The 19,911-nt window shown below is 44.1% G+C and overlaps 1 protein-coding gene, 1 long non-coding RNA gene and 1 pseudogene across 2 annotated transcripts in view; all 3 read left to right on the top strand.

Moving 5' to 3' along the window:
* Positions 1-364: 364 nt before the first annotated feature.
* Positions 365-1,729, top strand: LOC100356839 (hsc70-interacting protein-like). Its single transcript, XM_089324784.1, has 2 exons — positions 365-1,036; positions 1,320-1,729. The coding sequence occupies exons 1-2, from the start codon at positions 438-440 to the stop codon at positions 1,630-1,632; spliced, it is 912 nt and encodes a 303-aa protein (XP_089180910.1). The 5' UTR covers positions 365-437; the 3' UTR covers positions 1,633-1,729.
* A 5,852-nt stretch (positions 1,730-7,581) lies between these two features.
* Positions 7,582-8,228, top strand: LOC100349100 (sorting nexin-4 pseudogene; annotated as a pseudogene).
* Positions 8,229-10,465: 2,237 nt separating this feature from the next.
* Positions 10,466-19,911, top strand: part of LOC138847577 (uncharacterized) — a 42,248-nt gene continuing 32,802 nt past the window's right edge. The window contains exon 1 of the long non-coding RNA XR_016228245.1: positions 10,466-10,602. This is a non-coding gene — a long non-coding RNA (uncharacterized LOC138847577). The remainder of the gene's footprint in view (positions 10,603-19,911) is intronic.

Here is a 19,911-nt window from a genome sequence, read left to right on the forward strand (position 1 = left end):
CCATGGAGGATTACGTTTTAATACATGAATTTTTATGGGACACATTCAAATCATAGAACAGTGTCAATTGAAACTTTTGAGTAAGAATTGTAAACAGCAACATAAAGCCACAATAATCCAGTTGAGGCTTATTAGTTAGTTAAGATGATGATGGTTTGGGAAATATAGAAATGGGAAGGGTTCAGAAGGGTTCAGAAGATATATTGAAATTGATATATTGGAATTGGTAATTGGTTAGTTGGGGGAGACGCGGCATCAGTAGAACTAAAGAATGACTTCCGGCCCCCCTACTAACGCGGTCACGTTGAGCCAGCGCCCGGGCCTGGAATGGGGCCGCCAGCCGCCGCCCACTGACCACGGATCCCCGCAAAGTGAACAAGCTCCGGGCCTTCGTGAAGTTATGTAAGCAGGACCCGAGCGTCCTGCACACGGAGGAGATGCGCTACCTGAGAGAGTGGGTGGAGAGCATGGCAGGTAAAGTACCACCTGCTACCCATAAAGCTAAATCAGAAGAAAATATCAAGGAAGAAAAAACAGATAGTAGGAAGGCGGAGGAGACCATACAGACAGACCAGCCGTCAAGTGAGCAAAGTTATCTAGAAATTGACAATGAAGGTGTAATTGAACCAGACACTGATGCGCCTCAGGAAACGGGACATGAAAACGTAGAGATAACTGAGGAGATGATGGACCAGGCAAATGAGAAGAAAGGGGCTGCCATTGAAGCCCTAAATGATGGTGAACTGCAGAAAGCCATAGACCTGTTCACAGATGCCATCAAGCTAAATCCTCGCTTGGCCATTCTGTACGCCAAGAGAGCAAGTGTCTTCGTCCAATTACAGAAGCCAAATGCCGCCATCCGAGACTGTGACAGAGCCATTGACATAAATCCTGATTCAGCTCAGCCTTACAAGTGGCGAGGGAAAGCACACAGACTTCTGGGCCACTGGGAAGAAGCCGCCCATGATCTGGCCCTTGCCTGCAAACTGGATTATGATGAAGAGGCCAGTGCAGTGCTGAAGGAAGTTCAACCCAGGCCCTGGGGCGGGGGGGTGGCGGCTGGCACCATGGCACAGTAGGTTAATCCTCTGCCTGCAGTGCCGGCATCCCATATGGGCACCTGGTTCTAGTCCCAGCTGCCCCTCTTCCAGTCCAGCTCTCTGCTGTGGCCTGGGAAAGCAGTAGAAGATGGCCCAACCCAGGGCCCAGAAAATTGCAGAACATCGGAGAAAGTATGAGCGAAAACGTGCAGAACGAGAGATCAAAGAAAGAATGGAAAGAGTTAAGAAGGCTGGAAAAGAGCATGAGCGAGCCCAGAGGGAAGAAGAAGCCAGAGGACAATCAGGAGCTCAGTATGGCTCTTTTCCAGGTGGCTTTCCTGGGGGGATGCCTGGAAATTTTCCTGGAGGAATGCCTGCAATGGGAGGGGCCGTGCCTGGAATGGCAGGAATGCCTGGCCTCAATGAAATCCTTAGTGATCCAGAGGTTCTTGCAGCCATGCAGGATCCAGAAGTTACGGTGGCTTTCCAGGTTGTGGCCCAGAACCCTGCAAATATGTCGAAATACCAGAGTAACCCCAAGGTTATGAATCTTATCAGTAAATTGTCAGCCAAATTTGGAGGTCAAGCATAATGCCCTTCTGACAAAGCCCTTGCTGAAGGAAAAGCAGCCCAGATCACCTAATGGATGTCGCAATAATACAAACCAGTATACCTCTGACCTTCTCATCAGAGAGCTGGGGTGCTTTGAAGATAATCCCTACCCCTCTGCACCAAATGCAGCTGAAGCATTTGACAGTGGTTTGTCATTAGGGTATTCATTCAGATGTTTTCCTACTAGGAATTACAAACTTTAAACTTTTTAAACCTTAAAAATGTTTAAAACAAAAAAACAAACAAACAAAAGAATGACTTCCAGGTTTCTGGTTTTAGTATTATTTATAAAGTAGTGTCTTTCATTGAGATAGAATGTTGCTGTAGAGAAGAGAAAAAGAATTCTGTTTTAAATATCTGGAACTTAAAGTACATGTGAGACTTTTAAGACAAGTCCAAGTGGCTCTTGGAATATGCAGATTGAGAGCTCTGAAGAGAGATCTTTTTTTAGCTAGTGATTTTTAACAATTTTCCAGTTAATTTTTTTAGATTTTTTTGAAGCTGTCTCTATAGGCGTTGTTGTTTAAATTTAGGATTTATTGACCATACCTAGCACAGCTCATCAATGTCTTGCCAATGTGATAGTCTCCATTTGCCATCACCGAAACCCCTGTACACAATTAGAAGTATAGATGGAAAGGAGGATTTCACTTCCATTGACATTGTCCTTGATGTCCCACTATTCTTTTTTTTTTTTTTTTTAAGATTTTTATTTATTTTATTTGAGAGTTAGAGTTACAGACAGTGAGAGGGAGAGTCAGAGAGAAAGGTCTTCCATCCGCTGGTTCACTCCCCAGATGGCCTCAACAGCTGGAGCTACGCTGATCCAAAGCCAGGAGCCTCTGGGTCTCCCACGCGGGTGCAGGGGCCCAAGGACTTGGGCCATCTTCTACTGCTTTCCCAGGCCACAGCAGAGAGCTGGACTGGAAGAGGGGCAGCTGGGACTAGAACCAGGTGCCCATATGGGATGCCGGCACTGCAGGCAGAGGATTAACCTACTGTGCCACGGGGCCAGCCCCCCCCCCCAGTATTCTAAACTTCCTCACAACAGGATAGGATGTCCTTCCCTAAGAGAACCAACATTAATGTCTCAGAAACTTCCAGAGTACCATCACAATTCTTAAATAGTATATACTCCTAGGAGCCCTGAGTTATGTTATCATATTCTCCAAAACTTCATATTTAACATAAAGTAAAACTCTAGTTTTTTGTGCATATTTAGTAAATACTGCAAAATGAAAATTGTCCACATCTAATTTTTAGCTACAAAGTGTTGATTCTTCTAAAAGTTCTTGAATCACGTCTTTGCCATGACTATACCACTAACATTCATCATTTGGGTTTCAAATATAAAATTCCGTTTAATGCTTTAATAGTTACTTGATAAATGAAAAGAATGTTTAATGTCATAAGCTGATCTGAAATTTATGAACTACCTTGCTGTTGGCTTTTTTGACATGACATTTCATTAAATCTCTACTACATCCCTGCAAAAGAAGGTGGCCAGTCTCTCTTGTAATGCTTGGGAAAGTTTTGCAGGCTGTATTCCTGAGGAATCCCACTTGGCAGGTCTACTGACAACTTAGTTCCTACAGTTTCAAAAGTCTATGGCAGGCCGGCACCGCGGCTCACTACGCTAATCCTCCACCTGTGGCGCTGGTACACCAGGTTCTAGTCCCGGTCGGGGCGCCAGATTCTGTCCCGGTTGCCCCTCTTCCAGGCCAGCTCTCTGCTGTGGCCCGGGAGTGCAGTGGAGGATGGCCCAAGTGCTTGGGCCCTGCACCCCATGGGAGACCAGGAGAAGCACCTGGCTCCAGGCTTCGGATTGGCACAGCGCATTGGCCGTTTGTGGCCATTTGTGGGATGAACCAACAGAAGGAAGACCTTTCTCTCTGTCTCTCTCTCACTGTCCACTCTGCCTGTCAAAAAAAAAAAAAAAAAAGTCTATGGCAGCAGAAGCAGTCAGTGCTCTACTCAGATCCCCAGCTTGACTCCCAATGGCCAGCATCTGTCTTTTGTCCGATGGCTCTTTCTTGCTACCAGAGCTCACTTTATCCATGTCCATGCTGATACATGTACTTAGGAATATTTTCGATTGCAGCTGTTAAATAAAGACATTTCCCTTTATGACATAGCATGTGTCAGACATCTTGCAATTCCTTAATTTCATACAGATCAGTATTTTGTTCTTCCTTTTTGGTTCTCTCAGATATGAGAGAAGAAAATTCAACCTTAGTTGTAACATCAAACGAAAAAGAATGGTACAAAAAGAAACAAATTGATTATGGTTACTGAAGAACAATCTTATCATTGTTTTTGGTTGAGAAATGTGCTAAGGCTCTAAATTTGTTTTTTTTTTTATTTATTTTTTTATTTTTATTTTTTTTTTTATTTTTTGACAGGCAGAGTGGACAGTGAGAGAGAGAGACAGAGAGAAAGGTCTTCCTTTGCCGTTGGTTCACCCTCCAATGGCCGCCGCGGCCGGCGCGCTGCGGCCGGCACACCGCGCTGATCCAATGGCAGGAGCCAGGAGCCAGGTGCTTTTCCTGGTCTCCCATGGGGTGCAGGGCCCAAGCACCTGGGCCATCCTCCACTGCACTCCCTGGCCACAGCAGAGAGCTGGCCTGGAAGAGGGGCAACCGGGACAGAATCCAGCGCCCCAACCGGGACTAGAACCCGGTGTGCCGGCGCCTCTAGGCGGAGGATTAGCCTAGTGAGCCGCGGCGCCGGCCTAAATTTGTTTTAAAACATTGATTCATAGAAAAAGTATAACACACATCAGTGCTTGATGAGAACAATAAAATGGAAATGTGTATGCTGTATTTTTGAAACATCTAGTATAGAACATCTTGCTAGCAAAATTCAATGCACGCTTTACTTCAGCTTTTGGAGAAAGCAAAAAGTCACCAGATCTGATTGTTAATCTAAAAGGTTCCAGGGACCGGCGTTGTGACATATTGGGTAAAGCCACTACTTGCACTGCTGGCATCTCAAGTGGGTAGTTCAAGTCCCAGCTGCTCCACTTCCAATCTAGCTACTTGCTAAAGTGCCTGGGAAAGCAGTGAAGATGGCCCAAGTGCTTGGGCCCCTGCACCCCCTTGAGAGGCCCACCAGAAGCTCCTGGCTCCTGACTTTGGATCATCCCAGCTCCAGCCATTGCAGCTATTTGTGGAGTTTATCAGCAGATGGAAGACCGACTTCTCTCTCTCTCTCTCTCTCTCTAACTCTGCCTTTCAAATATACAAATCTTAAGAAAAAAAAAAAAAGTTCCAGAGAGGCATACCAGAGATATAAGAAAAGACGTCTGGAAATGTGATGAAAACAAAGCAGCTTTATGCATTTGTTTTTAAATCTAATGAATTTCAACACAGGTGCAAAACTTTATCACTTTCACCTTTCATTTTAATTAGTGTTTTATGCTTAAAATTTACTATATTAAATTGCTTGGAGAGAAATGGAGAAAAGCTTGCCCTCACTTTTTTGTAGCTATTGAGTTAGATGAAAGCTCTCTGGAGAGCTTCCATGCTGTTTTTAATAGCAACTGCTGCAAGTAAGCTCCCATAGAAGAAAAGACAGACAGCTTTTTCATGCCATCTCTTGATCTCGCTCAAATAAGTCCCATACAATTTCAGTCCTCAGTAAAGGATTTTTTTATACTCTTCATGAAAGTGTTGAACTCCCAGAAATATTTAATTTGTGAGGCAGGTGGGGACAAAGAAGATATTTGTTACTAATCACCAATAACTGCTTGAACAGAGCAAAAGCAGTAATGTTTAAAATATTGGCTGCTTTAGATGGCATTGAATCAAAATAAATATAGAAGCTGAAATTGTTGATTTCCATGACAACTTTTGTAGCAGTTAATATAATCATTCACAGTAATGCTACAGGTAGAGTACTTTCTGTGAAATCCATGTATTTGTTTATACCTGGCACTTATTCAAATAGCTTACAATCAGCTAACGTAAAAAGTCATTATTTGCAATGACAAAGCTATACTATTTAGTGTCATGTCTCTTTTATAATGATGCTATAATTTCATCTTGAATTTATATTTCTGATGCTAGTGATACCCTTGGAACTTACTGACAGTTTAGTAGCATGTGGTGTGGGGTGGTGTGATGGGATGTGGTCCCAAGGCCAGAGCCAGTCCTGGCTGTTCTGCTTCAATTCTAGATCCTTGTAAATGCTCCTGGGAAACCAATGGAAGTACTTGAGCCTCTTCTCCCTCTGTGGGAAACCCAGGTAGAATTGTAGGTTCCTGTCTTAGAAGTGAACCTCCATGCCCCATATAATGTGATGCAATGGGGTGGGAAGAGATGGGGTAGGAAGTGATCCCAGTACTTTTCCAAACTTTGGCTGTTCCTCTTCCAAACCAGCTTCTGTTCAGTTATCCCGGAAGACAGTTGAGAACGGTCCCTGTCTGGAATGCAACCTCAGCAACCACAGAGGAGAGCCAAGTGGAGTCGCAGGTTCCTGGCTTCCAACAGGACCCATCCTGAGCAGACATGTTCTGAACGAATGTGATCCCAGTGCTTTGTGGAAACCTGGCCCCTCCCCTCCCTTTCCAGCTCCACTTCCGTGTTCCTAGGAAGGCAGCTGATAATGGCTCCTGTCTCTGACCCTTACCCCTGACCCAGATGTGATAGAGGCCAGGCAGGCAGAGCTTTGGTCCTGCTTTGGCAAGATTGTGGTGTGATGTGATGTGATCTCTGTGTCTTCTGGAACTTTAAATCTGTTGGCTTTCCTTTCTGGTTAAGTTTCCATGTTCCAGATATGGCAGTCAATAAGTGCCCCTATCTTTGGCTCCGGGTCCATGCTTTCTGGAAGGCAGTCGATAATGGCCTCTGTCTTCCTAGGACCACGTGCCAAATGGCAGAGTCAGGGTAGGAGGAGTTTCATGCCCAGGATGGTCACAGGACCACCCAAGTAGAAAGTTGTGGAGGAAGCTATAAACAGGAGAATGTATTCTTGATGATTTAAGGTGAAGGTTTGTTGAAGTTCTGTGTGAGATTAGATTAAAATGAAACTCTTTGAACGTTAGCTCTTTTATTCTAGAAGTCAAAGTTTCTGCATTGCTGTAAATGTTCGAGGATCACCTTAACTAAAATGCTTAGATATGAGTCCCAGGAAACTGAGGCTTAAGTAACCTAAATAACTAGACAGCTGCTCTAGGTGCCAGAGAGAAAATTCAAGTGCAGATCTGTACAGATAAGGAAAGAAAAAAATTCTATAAAAGGACAAGGGAATTTGTGTGTGTGTGTGTGTGTGTGTGTGTGTTACCTCTCCCAGGGTGGGGAAGGGGAAGGTTGAAGGAAGATCCAAATAGGCAGTCATAAGCAGGTAAAACCAGAGTGGTGAAACTGAATCTTTGACCTTGAGGCTTCTAGTTGGATCCCTGGAATTCTCAAAAGATGAGGCTGTCCATTGGGAGAGATAATAACTGCCTCAGTTAACTTATATTGTGCAATATAAAGTTCTGAGACTCTGGCTTACTCACTGTTAATGAGACAGTTACAGAGCAGTCCCATTCCTCCCATGGCTTCATACCAGACATAGCTTGTCCTCTTGGTTGCATGATGGTGAGGGGAAGTGGGGATATATGCTTTCCTGTATCCCCAGCTTCTGACTGTGGCCCCGTCAGCACTGGGACAGGCAGCTGGCTAATATCTCCTCAACCACATTTCCAACTCTGCCCCATCCTCTCTCTATCCAGCCAAAGCCAGTTTATAAGATTAGGCTTAGGACTGGGCATAGAAGAGGGGGGAAATGGGTATCCTAACCCAAGAGGAGGAATGGTTTAGTGTAGTAGATTTAAAAGATGTATTTTGGGATGTTCCCTTAGACCTGGGAAGCAGAGAACATAGGAAGTTAACTGGAAGGAGACTGAATGAAACGGAGTTCCAGCTGAAGGCAGGCTGTAGGTTAATGTGATGAACTACAGTCTGTCATCTCACATCTTCGAGTCAGAGCTAGAGTAGCAGGTGGACTCTATGGTGTATATAAAGTGCATGGGAATCATGGGTGAGTGTTCAGTGAATGGTGTGCCGTAGAAAAGGAAATGTGCAATGGATTGCAGAGTGCTGGTCATCATGTGGATGTATGATATTTTGGAAGATGAAGAATATTATGCAGATCAGCTAAAGGACTATCTTTTACACAGGAGAACTGCAGGCCATGTGCAGGAAGCATGAGCTTATGTAGTGTGATTTGGAGATGGCTGCTCAGGAGTTAGCATGCACGAAGCAGGAATGTGAGGAACTGGCAACCAGGACTGTGAGAACATTCTCTTTGAAGTGAATGATTACCAAGCGCTTCGGACAAGAAATCCCAAAGCAGGGGGGAGCCAGAATAAAGGTGCTAGAACACATAAAGGAAGAACAACAGCTAAAGTCTAAAACTCTGGAAGGCAGAGAATCTGTGAAAAATGCATGGGCTGCTATGGAACACTTCAAGGAACACAAGAACTGTGACTTAAAGGAGGCCCTCATAAGCGATGCAGTCCTGCAGATCAGTATGTGCGTAAAGGGAATTCAAGTTTGGACCAACGCTAAGGAATGTTTTAGCGAGATGTAATCTTGTGATAGGCATTTCTCTTCAAAGTGCCCCCAAACAGGAGCACAAGTAAAAGACCAAATATAATTTACAACCCGTAATAGAGGGGTTAATCAGAGATGGATTCGGCCAAGAATTAAAAAAAAATGTCTTGGAAAAAAAAAAAGTAGAATACATGGAAATCTGTCTCTGCCAAAAACAAAAAGGGAGCTCAGAAAGCTTTGGGGATTGACCCGTTCTTGCAAACTGACATGACAGGATGAAGCTGTTCATGGGGGAAATGTGAATGTGGAAGATTACCTAGCAATTGGTCAGCCCGAATCTGTGCTCTCAACCAAGCTCTCAAACTCCTCGAGGGCCAAGAAGGTCTAAATCCTTCTGGGAAAATCTGGTTAGAAAGGGGCCTTATAGGAAATAGACTGGCAGAAAAAGGAATTATGAGGGACATAAAGGAAACTACTGGGGTCCCAGAGCTTTGTGTGATAGGATAAAGAAAACAAACTGCAGAAGGATGAGCTCCTGGGTGAAGGCCATTTCAAAGTACACCTAGATTTGGCCTCGCAGAAAATCGGACAACGCGACTCACTTTATCATACTCCCTGGCCTCCTTACTTTCAGGAAAAGGACTTCTTACTCAAGCTCTGCCTCTTAAATTTGCAGTTCATCACTTCCAATCAGGTGACTCGGTGTTGGTCAAGACAAGCTTTATCCCAGTTCCCAGTTGGGAAGGCCCCTATCAAGTGGTCCTGACCAACGAGACAGCTGTATGAACTGCTGAAGAGGGTGGCCTCGAGTCAAAGGACTGGTAAATGAGACCTTAAAAGGGAGTAGAAGACCAGTGGGAAGTGTATAGCTCCCCAAAGAGCCTGTCTCGTTGGTTAGGGAGGGAGATCAGCTGGGCCATCTTTATGAAATTGATACAGGGTATGGAAACAGGAACGTCCAAGTAGAATGGTCAAATTTTCAATAAAAGCCCTTAGCCAGACATTTTCAGGCACAGGTAGTCCCGTTTCCCTAGGATGGGCTAAATGCAATGCATGCTGACTCTATACCCGGATGAGGAGGTTGGGGAAACAAAACTTGCAGAGGCCTGTCAGTGCTTCTGCCTGCGCTGTGAAGGTCAGACTCTAGGGTAATTCCCTCTTTCTCCATAGGGAACGTGGAATATTCCTTTTGCCTCTTCAGGCAGGGGGCTGAGTTCAATAAACCCATGGGAGAACTGTCGACCTACATAGGCATCGTGAATGTTCCTGGTGACCCTGACAGCAGTAATTACTCAGCTCTCCTTATACCCTGGGGTTGATGATTGGTGCTATCATGGAAAAAGGACCCTCCATGTCCTGTTACTGTCCAATTGTACTGGGGCTGGCACTTGAGTTCAATTGGCCATTCCCTTCACCATAGCATTGCACAAAATTACCAAGAGAGGTCATCAAAATAAAAATGAAAATGAGACCAAGAATCGTAAAAAGAGAAGGGGTTGTGAGAACTGAAGACATCTGCTTCATTTTCAAAGGTATCTAGCTGTGAGTAGGCAACGAGCTAGCATTAACAGCTTACAGATGTGTAGAAAGTTACAAGTAGCTGGGTAGCATAACTAGGGTACATGCACCTGTTCTTAGGTAAACAGGCTGTTAGGCGTGGCCAAAACAGCTGAAACAAATGCCAAGGAGATTGTAAACCTCCCCCCAACCCCAACACCCTCCACCCCCCACCCCCGCCCACAGTACTCAGTAAGGAACTGGGAGCAAGGCCTGTATACTAGGAAATAAATTGCCTGATGAAACGGCACCTGCTGTGCCTGCTTACCTACCAGAAGCTCCATCTGGCAAGACCCTTAATAAAGGGTTACTTTCCCCACACTTCCTGAGTCTGAGTCCATCCTTTGGACGGGTGAAGCTATTTCTCACAGGAGGAAGGCAGTACATAACCGCCTCTGGCTTCTCGCCACGTGGCAGACTCGGGGTATGCAGAGCCTGAGTCGCCTGGTCTTGACCAGGCCCAACCAGGGCAGGATTGTGATGTGATGTGAGCCCAATGCTTCCGAGACCACTGGGGCACCCAGCTTCCCTCCCGGATCCGCCTCCATGCTGTGAGGAAAGCAGTTGAAGACTGCTCTGCCTGGCTCCTCCCCATCACGTGGCAGATTCCGGCTGGGTGGAGCCCCAGGCGCCTGGCTTGGGCCAGGACACGCCCCTCCTGGATTGTGACGTGATGAAACAGGAACCCAGGGCTTTCCGGAGCCGTGGTCTGCTCGGCCTCCCTCCTGGCTCCGAGACTTGCTGTGAGGCAGGCAGCTAATAGCCTCTGCTTCAGGCCACTCCCCGCCGCCGGTTGGAATGTGATGTGATACCAATGCTTTCTGCAACCACGCGGCCACTTGGCTTCTGTGAAGGTAATGGAGAAAGGCTCCTGTCATCTGTCCCCTCCCACCCACACTGACACCCTCCTGTCAGATTCAGGAGGGTCGGCAGTTCTGGCAACTAGTCCTGGCCAGGCTTGTGATATGCTGTGTGACCCCGTTTCGTTCTGGAACCCTGGGCTGTTTGGCTTCCCTCAGGTATCTGCCATCATGGATCTGGGTAAGGCAGTTGATAAGGGCTCTTGTCATGGGTCCCTCCCCCTGTGACAGAGTGTTGGGCACCTGGCTTCAGCCAGTCCCACCGCCAGCTAGATTTTGATACATTGTGACATAATGTGATCCTCATGTTTACTGTAACTCTGGGCTGCTCGGCTTCCATCCTGGCTCTGTGTCCAGGCTCTGGTAGGGCAGTACTTAATGGCCTCTGACTGTGGCCTACTCATAGTGGAAGGAATCTCAGGAGCTTGGCTTTGACAGGGACGGGCCCTGGCCGGGATGTGATGTGATGTGATGCCAGTACTTTCTGGAAGTGTGATCTACTTGGCTTCCCTCTGGATTCTGTGGCCATGCTCCTAGGAAGGGAGTGGAGAATGGTGCCGGCCATCCGACCTAACAGCTGGCAGCTTCAGGAAGGTGGAAGCTTCTGACACCGGGCTGTGGCTGGTTTGTAATGTGATGTGAACCGAGTGCTTTCTGGAACCTTGGGCCACTTGGCTTCCCTCCAGGCTGTGTGCCCATGCTCCGGGGAAGGCAGTGGATGACCTCCTCTGTCATCAGTCCATGCCCACCACATGCAGACTTGGGGGTGGGCAGAGTCTCAGGTTCCTGGCTTCGGCCAGAACCTGTGCTTGCCAGAAGCGATGTGTTTTCATGTGATCTGTGGGCTTTCTGAAACGCTGTCTGCTTGGCTTCAATCCCCAATCTGTATCCATGCTCTAGGGAAGGCAGTTCGCAACAGCCTGTCTGGCCCCTCCTCCCTATGTGGCAGACCCTGGTTAGGCAGAATCTCAGGGGCCTAGCTTGGGCCTGGACTGGTGCTGGCTTGATTGTGATGTGTTTTGATGTGATATGATCCAGTGCTTTCTGGAACACTGGGCTGCTCAGCTGCCTCCTGCTCTGTAGTACTCTGAGGAAGGCAGTTGATATGTTCCCCTGTGGTCCGACTCCTCTTCCCTACCCCCACATGGTAGACCTGGGGCAGGCAGAGTCTCAGGCCCATGGCTGTAGCCAGGGCACTGGGAAAGCTGTGGGCGATTCACCAAATCCTTAATCTCCCTGTCTTCAATGGGTGGATCTGGCTGATTGGATGTGATGATTCGGGGAGAAGGGCAGAGACAGTGAGAGGGCTTCCATCTTTTGGTTCACTTGCCAAATGGTCACAACAGCCCAGCTTAGCCAAGGTAAAGCCAGGAACCAGGAACTCCTTTCAGGTCTCCCATGTGGGTGGCAGGAACCCAAAATACTTGCAACATGCTCCTGTTTTTCCAGGCACATTAGCTAGGAAGCAGAGTTGCCATTGCTGAGTGTCAAACCAGTGCTATGAAGTGGGATGCCAGGATTATAGTTATGGGTTAACCTGCTACACCACTCCACTAGCAAACAGTTATTAAGTATTCACCCAATAAGATGAAATTTTGTATGTATACAAACTTGAAAACAAATGTTAATTGAAGTCATATACTTCAATTGGTGAGTGAATAAACAGACTGGCACAGATATACAATGTAGTATTTGGCAAAAATAATCAAAAGCAATGAAAACACATGTGAAAATTTTAAGTGGATAGTGGCCTAGGAAAGAAGCCAGTCTGAAAAGGCTACAATTTTTATGACTCCAATGATACAACATATGGTAAAAAGGAAAACAAAGATCTGTGACTATAAGGGTTTTGCTAGAGTAGGGAAGAATACATAGGTGAAGAACAGTGTTTTTATGACAATGAAAACAACTTGTATGAAATGTTAGGGCATACCTGATAGTATTTCTTTATTAGACTCATAGAATTTTATAGTACATAGGGTGAAGTTTAAGTGGGTATTTCAAAAAGAGATTTAGGGGATTCCAGGAAAGTTATTCTATGCAGACATAGAATAACTGTACTATCCATACCCGAAACACTCTCCCTGAAGTGGGTGGATGAACAAGATGGTGACCAAAGCAATTTAGGAAATGAATGGAGGCCAAAGGACTTGCCCACACTACTGTGCAATTAATAATGTTGCTTTCTACAGGGGTTAATAACTCTGATACTGTTGTACATGTATACTGACATTGAGTATTTAAGTAAATGGATAAGTAGATGGCGGGGGGGAGTCAAGTTTCTCACTATTGTAATGAAGTCAAAAGCAAGGAGAATAGGCTAGAATAATCCATATGGTAGTGAGTTAGAGTTGGATATGTCAGAAAGAACTCATGCTTAATTTAAAATAAATACAGATGGTTACATAGACACATTTGTTCATGTGTATATACACATAAATTATTATGCACACAAAGATTTATTTGATCCGTCAGCTGAGGGCCCAAGAAAAAAGAACGATACCTTAGAAGCAATGAACAAAATTTGGGTCCAGATGTTACTTTCTATTACTACTCTTCCTTAAAAGGAGCCAAGGCTCCTTTGAGAAATGGCTGATACTAGGACAGGGGTAGTAAATACATAAGATGAGCCTGGAGCATTCTAGTAGTCCCAGAATATGCATATTCAAAGATAACTTCAGTGTAAGTAGGCCAAAGGGAAACAAAAGTCAATTGAAAAAATTCCAAATCGCCAAACCATTCATAATTTGATCAACACAATAACAAAAGCAAAATAAAGTAGTTTAGATTTTGTCTTAAACTTTTCACTAAGATGAACATGTTTATACTGCAATGAAGGATTGAATAAGTGAGGAAGTGACAAATCTCCCATCCAGGACTCCAAATAATTCACGTAGCTATTTTACCCTTAAAGAAATAGAACATTACTCTCCACATAGTGATTTCATTCCAAAGTATAAAATGTTAGTGGGTTAAAATTTTATAGGGGAAAACCTCTGACAAATACTATTCCAGCTAGATAAGCTCAACATCACTGATAATAAATGAAGTATATACCTAAACATAAGATGTAGATTTTTTTTTGAAAGTCAGAGTTACACAGAGATAAGAGAGGCAGAGAGAAGAGGGGTCTTCCATCTGCTGGTTCACTCCCAATTGGCCCCAACAGCTGGAGCTGTGCCGATCTGAAGCCAGGATCCAGGAGCTTCTTTCGGGTCTCCCATGCGGGTGTAGGGACCCAAGGACTTGGGCCATCCTCCACTGCTTTCCCAGGCCATAGCAGAGAGCTGGATAGTAAGTGGAGCAGCTGGGACTCGAATCGGCACCCACATGGGTGCTATCACTGCTGGCAGCAGCTTTACCCACTACAGCACAGTGCTGGCCTCAATGAAGAGTCCATTTTATCCCTGGATCTTCCTACCCAGGATACGTAACATTAATCATGAGAAAACATCAGGCAAGTCCTAATATTAGGGCAGCCTACAGTTTATCAATGAGAAAGAAAAAATTATTCAGATAATTGTTACATTAGTATTAAGGGAAACATTTTGAAGGATTGGCTCATGTGATCATGGAGGCTAAGAAGGCCCATAAGCTACCATCTGTAAGCTGGAGGGGCAGGAAAGCTGGTGGTATAGTTCCAACCCAAGTCAAAATTGGGGAACCAGGGAAGCCAATGGTCCCTTCTGTCTTGAAGGCCCAAGAACCAGAAGTGCTGATATCTAAGGGCAGGCAAAGATGCATTTTTCCAGCTGTAGATGGAGAAAACTTGCCTTTCTTTTACATTTTTTGTTCTGTTTGGGCCCTTAATGTATCTGATGATGGCTGCCTATGTTGGTGTGTGTGATTTTCCTTACTTAAGTACTCTAAGATGCTAATCTTTTGGAAACACATTCAGACACTCAAATGCTTTACCTGCTATCTGGCATCCCTTAACTTAATCATGTTGACACATAAAATTACCCATCACACTTGTTAAATTAGTAGGACTTTATTCAGGGCTATTGCAATAGATGTTAAGACTACCACAATAAGGAAGAGGGAGAGTGCTCAAATACGTATATAGCAAAGAGAGCTGCGGAACATAGCCAACAAGCAAATTCAGAGGGGCAATGGATAGAACGTGACCATGGATTAGGGAGATTCTTGCTGAATCAACAGGTTTTTGCTGAAGGCAGGCAAAGGGGATCAGATATCATGGGTGAGAAGTTCTTCTAAAGTGATTTAGCAGTATTCTTGCTAAAACAGGACAATGTCGGCCTGGCAAAGACAGAGCCTAGTAGAGAAGAGGGCTAAGAGAAGCTTGACTAATGTTTTGTCAAGGAGCATCTTGGTCCTCAAAATCTAAGTAACCCAAAGAAAAATCAGACAATGTCAAACCCAAGAGGAGCCTAAGGAAACATCCAAATGTAATTTGGTATCCTGGATGGAATCCTGAATCAGGAAGAGTGTATGTGAAAACTGTTTTAATAACCGTTTAAAGATGCTTGTTAATAAAAACCTTAGTTAACAGTTTAGCAACTTTAGTTTAAAAAGCATATCAGTGTTCATTCATTATAAAAAATGTGCTTACCATTTTAAGGTAATAGGGGAAACTAAATCCAGGCTTAGGGAAGTATATGGGAATTATTGGTTCCATTTTTCCTGGAACTATATAGCTATTCTAAATAAGTCTGTTAGGAGAAGTGACAAAAAGCATTTGATTAACCTGATGGGTCTCCTAAATTTGGGTTTATTTTGTTCAACCGAGTAATTCATTTATATGCCTTACCCTATTCAAAATTTTGTGGAAGCTTCAACAGATGCAAACCATGGCTTCTGCCCTCAAGACTCTTGAAATCAATATATCTTCATTTTATACTTATGGATTATGGATGCAGCAACAGGCCAAAGAGATCTAAGAAATTTTGCCTCTTTGATGCCATACTCCCTCACACCCTCCTTCTAGCCTGTGTGCATACCTATTTTTTTCCCCTGACTTCCCATGTCAATGTTCATGTTAATTAACACCATCTGAGACTGGAATAGCTGGGATATGATACTCCCTTTCCCGCTTTTGACCTTCAACGCTGGATTATTTTCACTAGTGGGATGTGCTACTCTGTTTTAATGTTAGATAGGAAGATGGAAATTAGCTTATGTTTGTGAAAGGGGCCTCAGGCAAGGAAAAAGATATAGCGGTATACACATGGGGCTCAGGGCCCAGGACAAGCAGATCCAGATTGCCACAGGTCAGAGAATAACTCAGAGCGGTTTGTGGGTTTATATCTCCTTTACGCACAGTGGAGGTGAGAAATGTGCGAGGAACAGCCACTTGCCCTTGACGGTTGTGGGGCCACAGGAGATACCCACCTTTGTGTCAGGGGTGGCAGTCACACACACACACACACATACACACACATATCCAGAAGCAGCCGCATCTAGCCATTCCCTCAGTTGCTTATATGGGTTTATAGACAGTAGTGGCCCAGAGCCAAACCATTACCTAACAGGGCTATGGGCAGCTAGGCATGCAGGTGGGCCTGTTGCCGCAGCTCCTGGCTTTGGATCAGCCCAGCTCAGGCCGTTGTGGCCATCTGGGAAGTGAACCAGCAAATGGAAGACCTCGCTCACTCACTTGCTCTCTGCTTCTGCCTCTCTGTAATTCTGCCTTTCAAATAAATAAATGGATTTAAAAAAAATCTATGAGGAATTTTACATATTTAACATCTAGGAAACTCTGTCCAGGAGAAGAGGATGGGGGGGGGGGGAGGGAGGAGATATGGTGGGGAAAAAGGGGACCCTACTCCCTTTTATAAGCTCCAGTCTAAATGCAAACTGATTTCTCAGTTCTTTGCTGAGATGCCCGCCTGGCCTAGCAAGTGTATTCTGTCCATTACACTTTGTAACCTTGCTTACCCTAGTCTGAATGACTGGGTACTCTCAGATCTGTCTGGAGAGGTGCCCATCAGTTCTGATGGGTGCACTACCTCATTAAACCTTGCTTCCTTGCTTATTGCTACTGTGTTACACATCGGAAATTCTTTTCTTACAGAAAAACTGGAACTTCTCCAGCCACTTCCGCTAACATTACCTTCAGCATGCTAAATCTCAGTGAGTGTAAACACTTTCTATTCATCTCCATTTTAATTTCCCTCTATGTTGTGCTGCAGGGTCCCAAGGTCTAAGAGGACTCATGCATAATACTTACCCAGAAGGAATTTCTTGGAGGTCTGACTGGGAGACACGTGAATTTAGTTGACTCACCGAAGGATCCAAGGTGGCCAGTGAGTCAGCGATCCCCTCTGTCTTTGGTAAAGTGCATAGTATTAAACAGTAAGCAGTAAACAAGCACAATCAGCTTGTGATCAAAGTAGCCAGTGTGTTTCTCATTGCCTATAATGCTATCAACTCAAGGACATAAGCCACAGCTGTGTTGGGCTTACATTCGCTCTCCCCACCAGATTCTACCTAAGATGTTTACCCTGAAGTGGCAGGCTAGACCAAAGGCCACTCCTGGGACTAGAAGGGCAGCATTAAGGGCCTTCCCTACAATTTAGTATTGTTTTCCCTCTTTGCTAGACTCTGGGCCTTCAAACCTAACAGTGCCTTACTCTAGCTTCAACTGGAAGAAAATAAAACAGCAGAGGTGAATGTACCAGAGTAAAAAAAGAGAAGCTATTCTCTGACAAGTAACAGTGCAATTTAGGTAATTACTTTCGAGGCCTGTGGTATCTGGGTAGAGGTTATATCTTGGGTTAATTATACTTGTGTGGTGGCTTTTATATCCCCCACTTAGTTGAGTGCCTACTCACATGTGCACAGGAACAGTTCTTTATGAGTGGTGACAAAATTCCCAGATTTTCATATTAAGATAGATCAACATCTAAAAATATATGATAATCAGTGTTCTTCTAATGTTCAGGTTCAAAGGGAAAACAAATCATTTGCTTGGAAAAAACAAATCGTTCGACTTTTTTCTTTTTGTGAGTAATGTCAGCTTTTAGCTATTCCAGTTGCATTGACATTGAAATTTTTTTAAAAGAACTTACACTAGGAATATATAACTGAAGATATCAGGGTCATGGTGTTTTTAAAATACACAAAAATGGAACTATAAGTCTGGAGTTTCAGTATTGCTTTGTTACTGTGATAAAATCCTCACAGAAAGACTAAAACAGCTTCATCCCCATGGGGTCCTTTGAATGACTCTGCATGTGATTTTTATTTTCCTCTAGCTCTCAACCTAGCCTGGCAGGGTGTGTGTGTGTGTGTGTGTGTGTGTATGACACTGTGTATATATATATATATATACATATATATATATAGTAGGGGATACCTGAAACTCTGAATGAGACAGATTAGCCTTATCTCCAAGAAGGATGTCAAACTCGCAACATTGTCATATCTGCCCTTCCTGATGAAGCTGGATCGGGAAAACTATTTTAAGTCATATAATGAGGAAATTTTATCTAACATCAAACACCTATTGAGTCAGAGACAGATTTTCCCTTTGCTCTAAGAAAAGAAAAAAAGCTATACACCACAGCTGTTTCTCATGATAAGTAAAGAAGAAAATCCAAAACCATGAAGATAAATAATGACTAAGCCTCCAAAATAGCTAATGTCTAATTTATAGGTCAGTTTCTTCAAAGAAATAACTCCTCTAGTAATTACAAAATTAATGAAGAACTTTCCATTTTAAGAAACACTTTATTACTTTACTCCATTACTCTACTTGAACCCACATAATGAATCCACCTAGGGAAACTAACCTTAAAAAATCAGTTTTCTTACTTTCTCTTGAAATCATGGGTTGAAATATAATGAAAATAGAAAAGCTATAATGCATTGATTGCACAGTCAATGCAACCGTATATACATATTACTCATGATTCCAGTAATGGGTCATTTTCTCTGTCAAACCATCATTTGGGGGCTGGTGCTTTGGTGTAGCAGCACCTGCAGTGCTGGCATCCCATATGGGAGCCGGCTCGAGTCCTGGCTGCTTCACTTCCTATCCAGCTCTCTGCTATGGCCTGGAAAAGCAGTTGAAGATGGCTCAAGTCCTCGGGCTCCTGCACCTGTATGGGAGACCTGGAGGAGGCTCCTGGCTCCTGCTGCGGCCAACTGGGGAGTGAGCCAGCCGATAGAAAATGTCTCTCTCTCTCTGCCTCTCCTCTCTCTGTGTAACTCTGATTTTCAAATAAATAAATCGTTAAAAAAAATCATTCATTGTTTTGAGATCCTAAAGAAACTGCAGTATCCTGGACAAATGTCTTATGAGTACTTTTCTTATATTAGGTACAGGTGGTTTGTGGGGTCTTGGTGGAGAGGGCAGCACAAATGCAGGTGAATTGGTTGCAGGCCTAATTACAGACCTAAATCCTGTTACTCTCCAACTAGCTTACCTTACTGTCTGTTACTCACACATACTAAATTAATGAGCTTTCAGGAGCGAAAAAGGGTCTTTTAGTGTAGTGTAACTTAACTACTTGGATCCACATGTGGATTTCTAGGTAGCAGGCAGAGCACGCAAAAACACAAAATACCTCATATCTGTAAGTGTTATGGCACTGAATATTATAACTCAGATATAAAAACTGAACTTAGGTCTTCTTTTCTCCTCCTTATTTTGAGGTTTAAATACAGTGTAAGACCACATTAAAAAAAAAAAAAACTAATGTAGTGATTAAATTGAAATATGTTCCACAATCTTTCCAAAACTTAAAGGTAAGCACTTAAAAAGGCCACTTTCATCCAACTTTCCTTCTTGTCCCCAAGAGCAACCAAACCATTAATATGAAATATTTTAAAAAGCAGACTTTTAACAGCAGTGTTTCATGTTTCATAAAGTAGTTCCATATTCAGACCACACTCAGCACTTTTTCTCTACCTATTTTCCTCTCTTTCTTTTTTTTTAGACTTATTTATTTATTTATTTGAGAGTCAGCATTACATAGAGAGAGAAGGAGGGGTAGAGGTAGAGGTAGAGAGAGAGAGAGAGAGAGAGAGGGAGAGGGAGAGAGGTCTTCTATCTTCTATCTGCAATGGCTGGAGTTGTGCTGATCCAAAGCCTGGAACCAGGAGCTTCTTCTGGGTCTCCCATGCGGGTGCAGGGGCTCAAGGACTTGGGCCATCTTCTACTGCTTTCCCAGGCCATAGCAGAGAGTTGAATCGGAGGAGGAGCATCCAGGTCTCGAATCGCTGCCCATATAGGATGCTGGCACTGTAGGCTGCAGCTTTACCCGCTATGCCACAGTGCCAGCCCCCTATTTTCCTCTTTAAAGCTCACTAGTTCTATTTATGGATAGAATCTTCTAT

Source organism: Oryctolagus cuniculus, chromosome X, assembly GCF_051225735.1.
Source record: "Oryctolagus cuniculus isolate XC-2025 breed Fujian yellow rabbit chromosome X, ASM5122573v1, whole genome shotgun sequence".
Taxonomy (NCBI): domain Eukaryota; kingdom Metazoa; phylum Chordata; class Mammalia; order Lagomorpha; family Leporidae; genus Oryctolagus; species Oryctolagus cuniculus.

Bases quoted from the DNA above. Each gene is read 5' to 3' on its own strand.
- LOC100356839 (XM_089324784.1), top strand. From the start codon at position 438: ATGCGCTACCTGAGAGAGTGGGTGGAGAGCATGGCAGGTAAAGTACCA. The intron at 1,037-1,319 runs GCCCTGGGGCGG...GCGAGCCCAGAG, and splicing joins CTGAAGGAAGTTCAACCCAG to GGAAGAAGAAGCCAGAGGAC.